The sequence below is a fragment of the Pristis pectinata genome, chromosome 5 (assembly GCF_009764475.1).
Source record: "Pristis pectinata isolate sPriPec2 chromosome 5, sPriPec2.1.pri, whole genome shotgun sequence".
In the NCBI taxonomy this organism is placed as follows: domain Eukaryota; kingdom Metazoa; phylum Chordata; class Chondrichthyes; order Rhinopristiformes; family Pristidae; genus Pristis; species Pristis pectinata.
Window position 1 is genome coordinate 101,449,684 of NC_067409.1, and position 17,963 is coordinate 101,467,646.

Consider the following 17,963-nt stretch of genomic DNA (forward strand, 5'->3'; position numbering starts at 1 on the left):
TGGGGTGGTAGCTGACACTGCCACCACCATTCTCCTGCATGGTCTTTTACGTTCCTCGTCCAGTGCACGCTTTATTGCTTCTATCTTTACCTGTTCTTGTTGGTTCTTCACCATGAATGCAAATATAATTGTTCATTTTTCAAACTTATCTTTTTCTTGTCCCCATCACTAAGTCTTTTGTTCAGCGAGGGATGCCTCCAGATCATATCCTTTCTCTATCATCTTTTTAATTCATTTTTTATTACATTTCTCACTGCCTCAGTAAAGCAGCCGACATAATCAAAGACCCTACCCACCCTGGACGTCCTCTCTTCTCCCCCTTCCCATCGGGAAGAAGATACAAAAGTTTGAAAGCACGCACCACCAGGCTCAAGGACAGCTTCTATCCCACTGTTATAAGATTATTGAACGGTCCCCTCGTACGATAAGATGGACTCTTAACCTCACAATCTACCCCGTTAGGGCTTTGCACTTTATTGTCTGCCTGCACTGCACTTTCTCTGCAACTGTAACACTTTATTCTGCATTCTGTTATGTTTTCCCTTCAACCACCTCAATGCATTGTTGTAATGAAATGATCTGTATGGATGATATGCAGAACAAAGCCTTTCACTGCACCTCGATACATGTGACAATGATAAACCAATTTACCAATTTATTATGATCCACTGTTGTTTGTACTGAAGATCCCTTGGGTCCCCATTTGATGTCAGTGCTTTACTTATCGGCCCTACCAATACCACCTTAAGGGACCTACTCTGTGTCCTATTTCTCCGCATCAGTACCCTGATGTTTGATTTCTCCATGTCAGTGTCCTGTGGTCTAATTTCCCCGCTTCAGTGACCTGATGTCTAATTTCACTCTCACACCAACCTTGCTGAGTAAAATCACCACGCCTTCCCTTCCCTCAATTTGTTCTTTTGTTACCATAACTTACTGTTACCCAGCAACAATATGGAATCTACTCCTCGAACTCTGTGTGGTAAAATTAAACATACTCACCCAATTAGGAGCCACCTTGTTGGCAGTTTTCCTGTGCAGCACCGCGCTGGCAGCGCCAACTGTCGGAGGAATTTGTGTGTTAAACCTGCACCCGGAATCTGGCTTTAACGTGAGGCCCAGTCGCCCTCTTAATTACAGCTCAGATTGGGAGAACACAAAGAAAATCTCTCGTACAGCAGTGGTGAGTTTCTTGAATAAGTCAGTTCATTCAGGCCCTGTTACAATGTACACTGGGGAGCACTTCGAGAGAGAGTTCAAAGATACTCCACTGATCCAAAAAACTTCCAGCAACTTAGAGAATTCGCATCACAGTAGTTGCATGCAGATTTGACAATTTCATCGGTAACCCACATTTCTTTGTAGTATTTGATCTTTGTTTTATCTCTGCAGGGGTTGTCTCTATCTGCCTGATAGATGAGCCTTCCTTTGCCGGACAGCCATTACCCCCCCCCCCCCCATTCTCCCTGCAACTGGGTGCTCTAATTTATGGTGTTGTCCTTCTGTAGTGAGTCTGCTTATCTTATGATCAGCTCTCCTGCACTTAAGCTATACTCCACCCTCCATTTGTTTATCTCTGCTCCAGCGAGCTATGCTTTGTAATCTAAACACTTCCCTGATCTAAGTACTACCCCGTTTCTTCTAAGTGATCATTAATCCACCTCAACTATTGCCCTATTTTCCCATCATCCCTTTCTAATTAGTACGATGCTTAAGTTGACTATGTTACAAACTTTTCCAATTTTCTTATGACTCCCAGGGATTCCTTCTTCAGCCACTTAAGCGAGGCTGTATATGAATTTGCAGAAGGTTGCTGATCTCAATGAAAAGTTTTGGGGCGTTAAAGTACATGCTTTCGAAGGTAATTGGGTTAGTAAAACCCGTTTTTGTTAAGTAAGAACTGTCAGTCTGGAAATTGGATCTATTAATGTCATTTATCATACACAAATCATGCCTAGATTACAACAGAATATTGATAGAATGCAGAGCTGGGTTGACAAGTGGCAGATGGAGTTCAACCTGGAAAAGTGTGAAGTGATACACTTCGGGAGATCGAATTTGAAGGCAGAATACAAGGTTAATGGCAGGACTCTTAGCAGTGTGGAGGAACAGAGGGATCTTGGGGTCCACGTCCACAGATCCCTCAAGGTTGCCACGCAGGTTGATAGGCTTGTTAAGAAGGTGTACAGAGTGTTGGTCTTCATTAGTCGTGGTATTGAGTTCAAGAGCTGTGAGGTGATGTTGCAGCTCTATAGAACTCTGGTCAGACCACACTTGGAGCATTGTGTTCAGTTCTGGTCGCCTCATTATAGGAAGGATGTGAAGATTTAGAGAGGGTGAAGAGGAGATTTACCAGGATGTTGCCTGGATTGGAGAGCATGTCTTACAAGTTGAGTGAGCTAGGGCTTTTCTCTTTGGAGAGAAGGAGGATGAGAGATGACTTGATAGAGGTGTACAAGATGATAAGAGGCATAGATCGAGTGGACAGTCAGAGACTTTTTCCCAGTGCGACAATGGCAAACACGAGGGGACATAATTTTAAGTTGATTGGAGGAAGGTATAAGGCGGATGTCAGGAGCAAGTTTTTTACACGGAGGGTGGTGGGTGCATGGAACGCACTGCCTGCAGAGGTTGTGGGGGCAGATACATCAGGGACGTTTAAGAGACTCATAGAAAGACACATAAATGATAGAAAAATAGGGGGCTATGTGGGAAGGAAGGGTTAGATAGATCTTAGAGCGGGATAAAATGTCGGCACAACATTGTGGGCCGAAGGGCCTGTACTGTGCTGTAGTGTTCTATGTTCTATGAAAGTGATTTAACCTAAGGTAAACCAAGCAAGCAATAAGTTCCAGATGAAATAGTGCCCGTTCTCATTTTGGCTCAGGCACTTCTATGTCCATTTCTTCTGGATGTTTGATGTTTCTCCTGCATAATTCAAACACTTAATGATTTCCAAAGTCACATACTACATTTGTCCTCCCTTGCTGATATACATTGGAGCTATTGGGCATACCCGTCGAGGTTCCATTAACATTTACAAAAATAGATTAGGAACTCAGTACTCTGATCGCCAATGTGGTGTCAATTAAATGGTCTCCAGTCTGACATTGATGTCTTGAATACATCTGCAATTTAATTTTCCAGTGGCCAAGGTATTTGAAATCACTGGCTGTTCCATCACTGATCACCACCTTTCCAGACAATGCACAACAGAAGTACATGCAGTGACCTCTGCCTCACTGATCATCATGCAATTTGCAGTGGTGTGGTGGTACTTGCTGCATGGGAATTGTGTTGGGGTGCTCACATACTCAGTTGATCGTCGTGATCCCTTCCTCATGGTTCCCTCACTGCCATTGCAGCCTTTTATGCAACAGTTCTATGGTTAGTTCCTTTGTGAGGATGTCCTTCCCTGTGATCAGCACGCAAGGACTTGGTGGTTGGGATTTATCCAGTCAGGAATCTCACAGTCCCTATTTTACCCTAATTCTGTACATAATCTGCCAAGGCACTGTTTTTAAGAAATTTTTGTCAAATGAAAATTCTGCTGAAAAGTCAGGTACTAAGATGCTCAGAAATGTATGCCATTTCTGACAGAGACAGATAGAGACAGAGAAACAGAAACACAGAAGGAAGTGGGCAGAGGGGAGAGAGACAGAGAGGGAGAGAGAGAGAAAGAAACGAAAACAAAGATGGAGAGTAGGGCAGGAAAGAGAAAAAGTGGAAGATCAGTGATCCAAAACAAGAACGATAAGGAGTATTTATTTGTAAAGATCAGGTCAGCACCATTCTTTTGATGTCTTTTACAAAATGGGACAAAATATCAAATGATGCATCTTCTAGAAAATACCCTATTCCGATCTGTGGAATTTTGATTAGATGGAAAACTGGGTCGAGCGTTGGCAGGTGGGATTTAATGCTGACACCTGCGAGGTGATGCATGTCGGGAAGTCACTCAAGGGTAACATATACAGTAAATGGTAGGCATGCAGGAGTGTTGATGAACAGAGAGAGCCCATTGTTCCCTGAAAGTGGCAACATGGATTAATAGGGCAGTGAAGAAGGCATACAGCATGCTTGCCTTCAGAGGTCGGGGTATAGAATATAAAACTTGGGACATTATGTCGCAACATTACAAACACTGGTTCAGTCAGACTCGGGATTACAGTGTGTAGTTCTGGTCACCATGGTACAGGAAGGATGTGATTGAGATGGAGAGGGTGCAGATGAGATTCACCAGAATGTTTCCTGGATTGGAGGACTTTAGTTATGGGAAGACGTAAAGGCTGGGATTGTTTTCCCTGGAGCAAAGGAGGCTGAAGGGTGAAATGATGAAAGTATATCAGATTATAAGAGACATGGATAGTGTAGATTGTCAAAATCTTTCTTCACACAGTAGGGGTATCAAAAACAAGAGGGTACATGTTTAAGGTGGGAGGAAGGAGTTTTAAAGGGGATCTGAGGAGTAAATCTTTTACATGCAGAGTGGTTGATATCTGGACCACGCTGCCAGAGGAGGTAGTGGAATCAGGCACAATTACTCGGTTAAAAGGCAGAGACTCAAATAGGCGGGGCATAAAAGGATACGGTCTTAATGTGGCCAGATGCGATGGGCACAAAAGTTAGAATGGACACATTGGGCTAAAGGGCCCATTTTAGTGCTATACGACTCTCTGACTCAATAAAAGGACTCAGCAGGGATGATCATTCTAAATGAAATGACAGAAATCTGAACACTTGGCATGCTTTTATTTTCATGTCTTTACGTGTCTGACTAATTTGATGTGCAAGCAAGTTGGAAAAATAGTGATTGAAGATGAAAAGACTGCCTATGCATAAATTTGGATCTCATCAAACATTTGTCACCTACCTACATTAAGAACATCCTCTTGAAACGACAGTACTTAAACAGATCCAAAAACCAAACAGGATCCAGGACCAGGAACAGATTCGAAGTGTACAAACAGATTGTGCAGCTTTTTGGTCTTCTAGGAAGTACAGGTAAAAAAAAACATACATTGCACCAACAGTGGTACTTATGTACCAGTAACAGTGCGATGGTAGTTAGAATTGCAATGTAATAGCAAAACATAATACTGTGAAATAAGCAGAAACGGCAATCAGATAAATGCTTAAGGAGATGCAGCAAAAATGCTCTGTTTGCCGAAAGGTCTGCATGTTGTCAATGTTGTCAATGTCTATTATGCATTAAGATAAAGAATGAAGTATATGATAACTTGCATGTTCTCAAAACACCCCTGAGCAATTTATAGCCCTTGAAGGACTTTTAACACATTAGAGTTTTTATAAGTGAAGGATAAGAATATCATTGATAAAGGCATATTGAAGAAGGTGGTATTTCTCTTCTTCTGTGAGTTACAATTTTTCATGTTCAGATATAGGTTAATACTTATGACTGCATAAGACATGCTGAAACTGGCAGTGGAAGACAGATAAGTGCAGCCTGGACAAGTTTTCTTTTATGAATACACCTGAGAAGAAATGTCTTTACCCAGAGGGTAGTGAAGCTTTGGAAGATGTTTAAAACTTCTTTTGTCTTAAAAGAAGTTTCATCAATGCAAGATCACTGACCAAAAATGCAAACTCTGCTTCTCTCTCCACAGATGCTGCCTGACCTGCATTTTCTGCTTTTTTCTGACTTCCACAAGTTTTCAGTTTGGAACATTTTTTCAAATTTCCTTTTCTGCAATAAGGAAGTTTCTGAAATTTAGTCGATATTTCTTGATGGAAGTATATCTGGGATCAATAAGTCAGTGCCAGACAATTGACGAATTAAATGTGTCGTTGCTTTAATATATTTTGCCAAAAAATTGTGTTTACTTCTGAGCACGTTTTGTTTTCTCCTAGATTTTGCAATGGATTCTCTGATTGCTGCAAATACCAACTTTGCCTTTGATCTCTACACAAAGCTAAAAGAAGAAACTAAAAATGAGAACATATTTCTGTCTCCATTAAGTGTCTCAGTTGCTCTGAGCATGGCATATCTTGGTGCTAGAGGCAACACTGCAGATCAGATGGCCAAGGTGAGTGAGGGATAACTATATTGGCAAGTCATTCATATGGTATCAAATGGTAAATTTTACAAGGTTTTACTCTCGGTCTTGAGCTTTGTTGGACTGGAACACTGTTGTTGAGTGGCATCTGGTCACGCCACCCACTCCTACCTGTTTATAAACTTTTGGTGTGACAGAATTACGTCAAATTGAACCAACTCGTCTCTTAGATTTGAAAGATGTCGCTGGTCTCTTATTGTTGCTGGCCTGAAATGTCCACCAATAATGTCATGGGAATGCCTTTACCAGAAGGACTGGAATAATTCAAGAAGGTGGCTCACTGCCAACTTCTCAAGCAAAGTGAGGGATGGGCAATAAATGCTGGCCTAGACTATGAAACCCTCATTCCAAAAAATTAATCAACAGAACTATATGTTCATTCAGCTTTCCCTGAAACTTTTCAATTGGTCTGGATTTGTTTGGGATGATCAGTTTGATTGTTCATTACAGATTCTTTCAAAATATTATGTTGCTAATTTCATTCAATGGTGCTATGTGTATTATTCATGGGTGTATAATGGGCCTGGGCTTGCAGGACAACAGTTTGGAACAAGTATGCTGTGTCCTTAATTCCACCCCAAATCCAAGAGGATGGGGAGTGACATTTGGGTAAAGGCATCCATGACCCCTGTATACTAAGTAGAAAGTAGAAATGAACTCGTCCTTTTATTAGCAACAAACAATCTACTGGAAGAACTCAGCGTTTCGACCCAAAATGTCGACAACTCCTTATCTCCCACAGATGCTGCTCAACCTGCTGAATTCTTCCAGCAGATTGTTTGTTGCTCCAGATTCCAGCATCTGCAATCTCTTGTGTCTCCATAGTTTTTTTATACGTTTAATATCATTTCATGGTTCTGCCTCATCAACTTGAAATTCTGCCTCTGCTTCTCTCTCCACAAACGCTGCCTGAGCTGTTGAGTATTTTCAGCAAATTCTGGTTTATTTCAGAATTCCAAAGTTTTCAATATGTTCTTTTCAGATCACTGCTTTATTGACTGATTTGGTAACCCAACTTTTCACCTTCAAAGATTTTCACACAAGCACCTCGAATCTATTGTGCTCCTATGTAATTATAGTAGAGAGTTAAAGATCAGGAATTCAGAATGTGTTGATAAAGATTTGGGATTCTGCAACATTCTCTTGTATTCTATTGATGAATACAATAAGGCGTATCTCCATTTTAGAGTAGGATGTGCAGGATCTGAAAAGGACCTGCTGTGAGCTACAGAATACAGAGGAGAAAATAAATAGCCTGTCACGAACATCCACCAGTTGTTGTGATGGAGAAATTTTGAAAGATGGGAAAGAATATCTCCTCAAGAAGTTTGAACATGAACATCAGAACTTTTAAAGAGAATATTACTGCCAATGAATCAATTCAACAATCCATTTACCCTGGTTACAATGTGGATCATCAAACACATGCACTTCAGCAACTGCGTTGAGGCTCCTTTTTCAATACCTTCTATACCTGCCACCTTTCCTTCCTAGAAGAATAAGAGCAGTGGGTTTATGGGACCACCATCATCTGCAAGTCACATACCATCTATCCTGCCTTGCAAGTATATCTCATCGTAGCTTCATTGTTGTTTGACTCTCATCGTAAATGTTACTTTCGTATCAGGTTCTGCATTTTGACACAAAACGTGATGTCCATGCAAGAGTCAAGGAACTAATGGCCAATATCAACAAACCTGATGCTTCTTATCTTCTAAGACTGGCCAACCGTATGTATGGAGAGGAAACCTTCAACATTCTCAGAGTAAGATCAAATAGAGGACAACTGTTGGGCATATGCCTTTTAAAAACATACAGTTAATGCATAACTTCAACTCATTAATTCAAGTGTAGAATATAATTCTGTGTATTTTCCTACTCTGCTTCTCTGTAATTGCTGACCTGGTAGTTCTGATGTTGAAAATGTCCCTCTGGGAGCACACAATGGAAATGCAGTCACATAGACGATCTCAAATCTATCCAGTTAGACTAATGAACAAGAAACAGGAACCTGTTGCTGTTTGGGGGGAATGGTACAGAGGTCAAGTAGAGGCCTATAGTCAATTTAAAAAACTATTAAATGAGATGATGGACATGTATGCACACATTTGCCCCATCACGAGGAGGAAGCACACGCATTCTCCTCTATAAGCTCTTTAAATGCATCAGAAACATTTGAAAGATTGACATATTTACATATGTTCTGATTCCCTCTTAGCTGGAAATAAACATTATCCCACTGTGTGTATAATGCTTGGGCATTTATGGTTCTATTTTGCAGGAATTTCAAAGCTCCAGCTTGAACTACTATGAAGCAGAAGTGGCTGCTGTCAGTTTTCTAAAACACTCAGAAGCTGTCAGGAATGAGATCAATACTTACGTAGAAAATAAGACTGAGGGTAAGACGTACTTTATGATTTAAGACAGTTGTACTCCATAGTTCAGTCAAAGTTGATAAGAAATGATCCGTCCCCATTAACATCAATTGTAATCCGAAATTTGCTGATTTAACATAATTTAGATCACTACTGACAGTTAAACCATTACTGAAAGGAGATTTTTTTTACCATTGCACCCAATCTATGGATTATTGTATTGCTGTTTGTTGGCTTTAAAGTATGACTTTAATTGGACTTCAATAAGCTTCAAAGAAATTAGCTTCAATTTCATTTTAGAATGGAGGTGACAGATGTTGAATAATTTCCCATTCATCCAGTAGATCGGCTCCATTCCAGTGGGAAACTCATTGGAGGTGAGCTGCAGCATTGCAGGGAGAAAGACTGAGGAAAGCGTTGATGCAATGACACAGCTTAGCTTGACACCAGTCTGCACTGGGAGTGGGTCTGTGGTGAAACCAAAGGTCAGAATCACAACTTGTGTGCCATCATGCAGCAGATGTAAAATGGGGATAGATTTTTGAGGGCAGCCAAATCTGAGAAGTATTCTCCACAGTCGCTGTTTGTTAACAGAGTGAAAGGCTTGGTAAGGTAAATAAAGGTCATGTAAATTGGTTGATGCTACTCACTGAATTTTTATTGGAGACGCCATGTGGTGATGATCACGTCCATTATGCCGCAAGATGGATGGAATTCACACGGTGTTTCAGGGAGCTGATCACAAAAATGGTGTCTTTGAGATCCCCAGACATGTCCTCCTCCCACATCGGGAAGATTCATATTTTGTGAATTTGTGTCTTAGATCTCAGCCAAGTCTTAGAACTGTAAAATGTGAAGCACCGTTCATCTCTCAAGAGCCATCTCTTAGCAAAGGTGAACATCAATGATATAATTCACTTGTATGTTCATTCTGCCAGCACAACATGTGTCCAACTCAGGAACAAGGTTTTCTAAGGTGAAGACTTCAAACCCAGCTCAAAGTTCATGGTCTGCCTAGCAGCACTGATCCCTCTCTTACAGTCACAGAGTCCAGGTCTTGTATGCTTCAGAGCTATGGAAACCTTGCATCACATAGCATCAAAGAGATACCACCAATGATTTTTTTGCAAAATCCTTCAAATTTCCTAATGGGATAACTAAACCAATATGTGTCCCCTCCCAGCTCAATTCCCCCAGCATTGAGGCTCTAATTACATTAAGCTGATGATGGGCTATAAATCAGATACAGTATGTTCTGATGTAGCGACTGATTCAACTGATGGCCTGTGAGGCTATTTCAGAGGGCATACAAAAGTCAAGCACAGTGCTGTGAGACTGAAGTCATACATGCACCATACTGGGCAAACAGCAGAATTCCCTCTATAAGGACATTCATGAATCAGGTAAGATTTTCTAACAAATTAGGAGTTTCACAGTTGACATTTTATAAAATACCATCATGTTTCAGTGTGTTTAAAGTTTGTCACTGCCGCACTGAGATTTGAATTCATTTCTCCAGCCTTTCGGTTCAGCAACCTAGTTTACTACTCAAGTACCGTTCACAAATCCTTGGCCATTGCTGTGTAACATAATGCAAATATTATTTTGTTTTAGAAATTATTGTGCCAGCCTTCGTTACTGAAGCATTCAATTTGTGATCTTTCATTTAGGTAAAATTAAAGATTTGCTGCCAGAGGATGCGATTACTCCTCTCACTGTTCTTGTTCTTGTAAATGCCATCTACTTTAAAGGGAAGTGGAACAGCAAATTTGATGAAAAAGATACGTATGTAACCAAGTTCAAGATGAACAAGGTATGTTGCTCTGGTGGTAAAGCAATTGCCAGCAAAGTATTACATTTATTGTCAAACTAATGCTGATGTTAATATATCACTTTCTTCTCAGAATGAGTCCAAAACAGTGCATATGATGTTCCAGGAGGAAAATTTCAATTTTAGTTATATTGCTGAACTCAAAACCAGTGTTCTTGAGCTTCCTTATGAACAGAAGGAACTGAGTATGATCATCCTACTGCCCGATGACATCAGTGAAAACACGACTGGACTGGAACAGGTAACTAAACAATTAATTGCAATGAGAAAGGAAACTTAAAGGGAGACTTTAGTTGCCTGGACCATTCCGGCCACTACAATTTTAACAACCACCCTCATTAAATACTCCTCTCCATTTAAAATAGAAGAAGATTATAGGAATAGGAGTGGACCTTGCTTCAACATTCCCTGAGATCATAACTGGTCTCTGACTGAATTCCAGTTACCCATATCCCCGAACACTTGTAGTTGGCAAAAAGTTATTTGTCTCTAATTTAAAATTAACACTTGACCATGATAAATCGTCATTTGTGGAAGTGTGTTCTAAATTCCCACTGCCCTGCTCATTCAGAGTGTTTTCAAACTTCACTTCTCACTTTGTGTCTAACTTTGGAACCTTGCCTCATCGTTCCAGGCTCCTTTAATTATTTAAAATCAATCACATACCCCATTTTCTTCTCAATTTCAAAAAGAGATTGTATATTAGGATATTGCAGGGGAACGGGGAGAACGGTGCACACATTAATTGTATTTAAAATCCAACCTCTCAATGCAATCATATTCTTTGTGTATAGTCACACACATACGGAAATTTAATCCAGGTGTGGGTATATTTACAGTGTCCCCCAAGCTTGTGCAATGATATTAAATGCTTGCAGAACATAACCTGTCATCAGTTGCTCAAAACTTTTTGAAGCATTCATGGTCTGCATATAGCACCGACCACTCAAACCATGGCAGATCAACCAGAGGGATGAGAGTTAAAAGAGGCTGATCTTACTTATTCCATGCAAGGAAAGCTGAGGCATCCATTTTCTTGCCTTTCTATGTCCTTTGGTCTTCACTCCCACTCTACACTTTTTCCCCCAGTGTTGTTTGGGTTCTGCTCACTTGTCCACCCGCCCAAACTTTCCCCTGCGCCCTGTCCGATGGAATGTCCCACTCACCCACCATCTGAACGTGACCCAGCATGATCCTTGATCCAGCTTCAACATGACCAGTGGAGACCCATCTGTATGTACCGTTGTATTTATGGTATCTCTTTGACATAGAAATTCTAATATATATCACCACATTTCTGTGCTCCATGTAAAGAGTTTTATTTCATTGCATAACTTGTGATGTAGATAATGTCCTTTTGGGTCCTTTGTTCATATGAGGCACTTATGCATAGAGGCATCTGGATGTGTTCAGTGACATTCAGACACACAGCAGCATGTGTGTGGATGCCATTCCCACAAAATTCATCTGCGCCTTCATGGTCCACAGAGATTGCGGGGCTCCTGTGAAGGGACAGGTCTTTCCAATAAATGTGAACTGTGCTTTGGCAAAAAATAAAGAGAAACCATGAGGACCACCCAGCCCTTGGAGTTCACTGGTGAGATGTGTCCTTTCATTTAAAGACCTATCACTTACTGTCACTTCCTCAATGCTGAACCACACTACTCCACCTCACAGCTCCATCTTGCTCCCTGTTCCTCTCCCCACAGCTCCTGACTTTTTTTTTCAAAAGAGATAATCTTCAACCTTAACGTAGTATGAAATTGGTGGAATTGTGCACCACAAGCTCAAGACAAGTTTTGGGAGGCCCCAGTCATCTTTACATTTGGACCTGCAGCTGCTTCTTCGGGTGGTGAAGAAATGAGTCAACTTTCATGATAACCTATGTCCAACTATGACCTTCAAACCTTAGCCACTAAATTATACTGAATACAAAATATACATTTATATGTACAGAAAATAATCCTGTCTCCTTCTACTTTTTACAGTGCCTAATCACGTGTTTACACCAGTGAGATACAAGTAGGGCATCACTTTCAAAACTGATGCACCAACATATCTCTCCACGGAACTTTCTTGCACATCTCAGTTCTAAAGACATTCCAGATATGGAAACAGAATTTAATTTGAACTCTTGTCCTTGTGTTATTGCTTTCTGTCAAAGTCAGTGGTCACTTAATGGTGGATATGTAATACTACAGCCCCAATGAGCTGTTTATATGTAAATTATAGCAGATGACCTAATTCCAAATCCATGTCTGAGGCAATAACTCAATTATGCTGTAAATGACAGGCATTGTGATGGATGCCCTTAACCACAGATGGGATTAGTTGGTACAGTAATGGGGCAGGGCTTGTTCAATAGAAGAGATGCAAAAGTTATAGTCAGTGCAAAGGAGACGCTTGCAAAAACATTGATGGGTGAAAATTGACTATGGATGGAGGATTGAAGCACGTTATCCTTAACAGAGATTTGCAGAAGTTGGTGTGATCCAGGTGGCTTCACAAAAAATTATGTCACAAATTTTACTCTGATGCAATAAAGAAACTACTTTTCATTGCTCCAGATTGTATGGTATCAGAACAGTGAAGTTTCCTGTTTAAACAATGCAGTGCAATAAACAACATTTTTATTCATTTGTCTGTTTTCTGTTCTGACAGCTTGAAGAGGCACTTGCAAACAACACTCTGCTCAAACGGATTAACCTGGAAAATATGACTAAAGAGAAGGTTGCCGTTCATCTGCCCAGATTTAAACTGGAAGACCAGTTTAATCTTGAAGATAAACTTTCGGCAATGGGAATGATTGATGCCTTTGATCAATTAAAGGCTAATTTCTCTGGCATATCTGAGAAAAATAATTTCTCTTTGTCAAAGGTTATTCATAAATCCTTTGTGGAAGTTAATGAAGAGGGCACTGAAGCAGCTGCAGCTACAGAAGTAAAGTGCATGGTCTTATGTTACGTTTTTCCCAGAAAATTTGTAGCAGATCATCCCTTCCTGTTTTTCATCAAACACAACAAAACACAGAGCATTTTATTCTTTGGCCGATACAGTTCACCAGTGGATGAAGCTGTGGAAAGTGGGGCCTCAGGCAACATGATACAGCAGGTTCAAAGCCGCAGATAAATGAAGCAAGAGCGGAGAAGAGTCAACTTATGATTCAAGTAGATATATTGCATTACACTATATTACAGGGAATTTGTCAATTACCAGTTGGTGAATGGAGGCAATATGGTATAGGGCTGATTTATTCACATCAGGGTAACACATCCTTCTCTCGTTGGTTACTGCTGTGTACTCATTGCTGTCTTTAGTATTTTAATTTTTAACCTTGCCTACATGGTGATGAATAATTTTCTGCATGTTTTGCTTTCACTAGCTTGAAAATGTTAATGTGTAAAATTGTACCTCTTGCGATTCATATTCTTGGTATTCCAAAGGCAAATTTTCCTTCAAAAGTTCAAATTATTCAGTAATTCAAATCAAGTAATTTTAACAAAATAAAGAGAAATTACAACTGTATGGTTTTGGAACTATTTTAATTTGCAAAGAAGATTTTTATTTCTAAAAACATATTTCTTTGACAGTAATTACTTTCATTATCTGAATTTTTTTCTTTGGATATTCTTAGTTGACATAGCTGGGTTGGAATGATGGGACTGTTTATCTGTGATGTTTAGCTCTAAAACTACTCTCTGGCTCCGGATTTTCCCAGTCCAACCATTTTATAACACTGGGCTAGATTTCTAAGTTTCAGTAGCTGCAGATCAGGCTGAAGATGATGGAATCTGATAGACGTAGCATGGAATCAACTGAGGGAGGTTGGGAGAGCAGATGGGAACGGTGGGGGAAGGGAACCAGTGGGAGGAGTGGAGTGTGTTTGTGTGATGGGCAGATGGATTGGCTGGAGGAGGGGAAAGAACAGGGTGTTGGGAGCTGGGGTGAGTGTAGGAAGAACTGGGTTGATCAGGAGGAGAGAGAAAAGGGACAGAGGGGGAGCAATTTACACGAGATTGGAGAATTCAGTGTTCACGCCGTTGGGTTGTCGACTACCCAGGCGGAATACAAGGTGCTGTTCCCTGAGTTTGCAGTTAGGCTCACTCTGGCAGTGGAGGAGGCTGTGGAGAGAAATGTTGGTGCGGGAATGGGGAGGAGAATTTAAATGGACAGCAACAGAGAGCTCCAGATGGCCATGGCGGACGGAACATAGGTGCTTGGCAAAGCAGTCACCTCGTTTGCACCTGGTCTCACTGATGCAATAGGAGCACCAGATGCAATAAATAAGGCTGGAGGATTTGCATGTGAATGTCTGCCTCACCTGGAGGTGCTATTTAGTGCCCTGAATGGCTATAGAGTCATACAGCATGGAACCAGGCCTTTTGACCCAACTGGTCCACGCTGACCGAGATGTCCCATCCAAGCTAGTCCCATTTGCTAGTGTTTGGCCCATAACCTTCTAAATTTTTTAAAAGTTGTTATTTTACCTTCCTCAACCACTTTCTCTGGCAGCTGATTCCACATAGATACCACCCTTTGTGTAAAAAAAGCTGCCCCTCAAATTCCTCTTAAATCTTTCCCCTCACCTCAGACATATGCCCTCTAGTTCTTGATTCCCCAACACTGGGAAAAAGACTGAGTGCATTCACCCTATCTATGCCCCTGTTGATTTGATATACCTCGATAAGATTACCTCTCAGTCTCCTATGCTCTAAGGAATAGAATCCTCGCCTGTCCAACCTCTCCCTTTAACTCAGTCCTTCAAGTCCTGCCAGCATCCTTGTTAATCTTTTCTGTACTCTTTCCAGTTTAACAACATCCTTCCTATAAAAGGGAGACCAAAACTGAACACAATACTCCAAATGTGGCCTCACCAGCATCCTGTACAACTGCACCATGACCTCCCAACTTTTATACTCAATTCCCTTACTAATGAAGGCCAGCGTGCTAAAAACCTTCTTCACCACCCTGTCTATCTGTGACTTCACTTTCAGTGAACACTGTACTGTACTCCAAGGTCCCTCTGTTCTTCTACACTCCCCTGCCCCTGCTGTTCACTGTGAAAGTCCAAGCTGGATTTGACTTCCCAAAATACAATACCTCACACTTACGTGAATTTAACTCCATTTGCCATTCCTTGGCCCACTTACTTAGCCGATCAAGATCCCCCTGTAATTTTTGATAACCTTCTTCATTTTCCACTATACCACCTATTTTAGTGTCATCTGCAAACTTACTAACCACGCCTTGTACATTCTTATCCAAATAGTTGATAGAGGTGACAAACAACAATGGGCCCAGTACCGACCCTTGAGGCTGACCACTAGTCACGGGCCTCCAGTTCGAGAAACAACCTTCCACTGTTACCCTCTGCTTCCTACCATCAAGCCAATTGTGTATCCAATTAGCCAGCTCTCCCTGGATTCCATGCGCTCTAACCTTCCAGAACAGACTACCATGTGGAACCTTATCAAAGGCCTTACTGAAGTCCATATAAACCACGTCTACTGTCTCGTCCTGATCAACTTTTCTGGTCACCTCATCAAAAAACTCAATCAAGTACATAAGACATGATCTCCCATACACAAAACCATGCTGACTACCCCTAATCAACCCATCTTTCCAGAGGTACATATATCTCATCCCTCAGAATCCTCTCCAGTAACTTACCTACCACAGATGTTAGACATACTGGCCTATAGTGCCTTCTTAAGTAAAGGCAGGCATTCACTACCCTCCAGTCTACCAGCATCTCACCCGTGCTTAATGATGATGTCAATATCTCAGCCAGGGCTCCTGCAATTTCTTCTCTAGCCTCCCACAGTGTTCTTGGACATACCTGGTCAGGCACTGAAGACTTGTCTACCCTTATACCTTTTAAGACATCCAGCACCTCATCTACTGCAATGCAGACTATCCCCGAGACCTCCCCATTTACTTTTCCTAGTTCCGAAGTCTTCACGTCTTTCACCATTGTAAAAACAGAGGAGAAATATTAATTAAGGACCTTGCCCATCTCCTGTGGCTCCACACAAAGATGTCCCCTTTGGTCTTTGAGGGGTCCTATTCTCTCTCTGGTTACTCTTTATCCCTTAATATACATGGATTCTCTTTAAACTTCTCTGCCAAAGTTATCTCATGTCCCCTTTTTGCCCTCCTGATTTCCTTGTTGGGTACACTCCTGCATCCCTTGTACTCTTCAGCAGCACACAAAAAATGCTGGAGGAACTCAGCAGGTCAGGCAGCATCTATGGAGGGAAATAAACAGTCGAGGTTTTGGGCTGAGACCATCAGGACTTTATTGTGTCTTCCTTATACTCTTCCAGGGATTCACTTGATCCCAGCTGCCTGTACCTTATCCATACCTCCTTCTTTATCCTGACCAGGGCCTCAATATCCCTCATCATCCAGGGATCCCTACTCCTACCAGCCTTGCCCTTCACTCTAATAGGAACATGCAGACCTTGAGCTCTCACTATCTCACCTTTAAAAGTCTCCCACTTGCCTGTCGTCCTTTTGCCCACAAGCTCTTGTCTCATATCATCGAAATTCGCCTTGCTCCAATTGAGAACTTGAACCTGCAGACCAGTTCTGTCCCTTTCCATAACATGGTAGTGTAGCGATTAGAGTAATGCTATTATAGCGCCAGCGACCCGGGTTCAATTCTGGCTGCCATCTTTAAGGAGTTTGTGTGTTCTCCCCGTATCTGTATGGGTATCCTCTGGGTGCTCTGGTTTCCTCCCACATTCCAAAGACGTACGGGTTAGGAAGTTGTGGACATGCTATGTTGGTGCCGGAAGTGTGGCAACACCTGCGGGCTGCCCCCAGAACATACTACGCAAAGATGCATTTCACTGTGTGTTTCAATGTACATGTGACTAATGAAGATATCTTATTTTAAAACTAATGGTACTATGGTCACTGGTCCCAAAGTGCTCCCCCACTGTCACCTCAGTCACTTGCCCTGCCCTATTACTTAAGAGTAGGTCGAGCTTTTCCCTCTCCCTAGTAGGGCCCTCTATACATTGCCCAAGGAAAGTTTCCTGAACGCACTTAACAAATTCCACCCTATTTAAGCCCTTAATGGTATGGCAGTCCCAGTCTATGTTAGGAAAGTTAAAATCCCCTCCTATGACAACCCTATTTTTCTTATAAATTTTTTAAATTTTATTTACAGTGTGGTAACAGGCCCTTCCGGCCCAACGAGTCTGTGCCACCCATTTTAAACCCAAATTAACCTACCCGTACATCTTTGTAATGTGGGAGGAAACTGGAGCACCCGGAGGAAACCCACACACAACCTGCACAATCTCCCTGCATATTTGTTCTTCTAATTCCCATTGACTATTTGGGGACCAAGAGTACAATCCCAACAATGTGATCATCCCCTTCTTATTTCTCAGCTCCACCCATAAACCTTCACTGGAAGATCCTTCAGTAATTTTATCTCTGAATACAGCTGTGACAGTCCCCTTAATACCCCTCCTCTCTTGCCTCTGCCTCTATCCCACCTAAAGCACCCGTACCCCAGAACATTAAGTTGCCAGTCCTGTCCCTCCCTTAACCACGAATGGTGGTGAGGGAGGAGGTGTTTCTGCTTCTTTTCCCACCTCCAACCACTCCATCTGCCCATCACCCACACGCTCCTCACACTGATTCCCCTACCCCACTGTTTCTATC

General features: G+C 41.6%; 1 protein-coding gene across 3 annotated transcripts in view; it reads left to right on the forward strand.

Moving 5' to 3' along the window:
• Positions 1–13,806, forward strand: part of LOC127570318 (leukocyte elastase inhibitor-like) — a 35,551-nt gene extending 21,745 nt beyond the window's left edge. The window contains exons 1-7 of one of the 3 annotated variants that reach the window (XM_052015759.1): positions 1,792–1,861; positions 5,872–6,047; positions 7,705–7,842; positions 8,359–8,476; positions 10,123–10,265; positions 10,357–10,524; positions 12,945–13,806. In XM_052015759.1, the coding sequence (XP_051871719.1) occupies positions 1,795–1,861; positions 5,872–6,047; positions 7,705–7,842; positions 8,359–8,476; positions 10,123–10,265; positions 10,357–10,524; positions 12,945–13,412 (1,278 nt within the window). In that variant the 5' untranslated portion in view covers positions 1,792–1,794 and the 3' untranslated portion in view covers positions 13,413–13,806. Of the gene's footprint in view, positions 1–1,791; positions 1,862–4,837; positions 5,005–5,871; positions 6,048–7,704; positions 7,843–8,358; positions 8,477–10,122; positions 10,266–10,356; positions 10,525–12,944 lie in introns of those variants that run through there. The other 2 variants (XM_052015760.1, XM_052015761.1) reach the window with 2 other exon arrangements.
• The last annotated feature ends 4,157 nt before the right edge of the window (positions 13,807–17,963 follow it).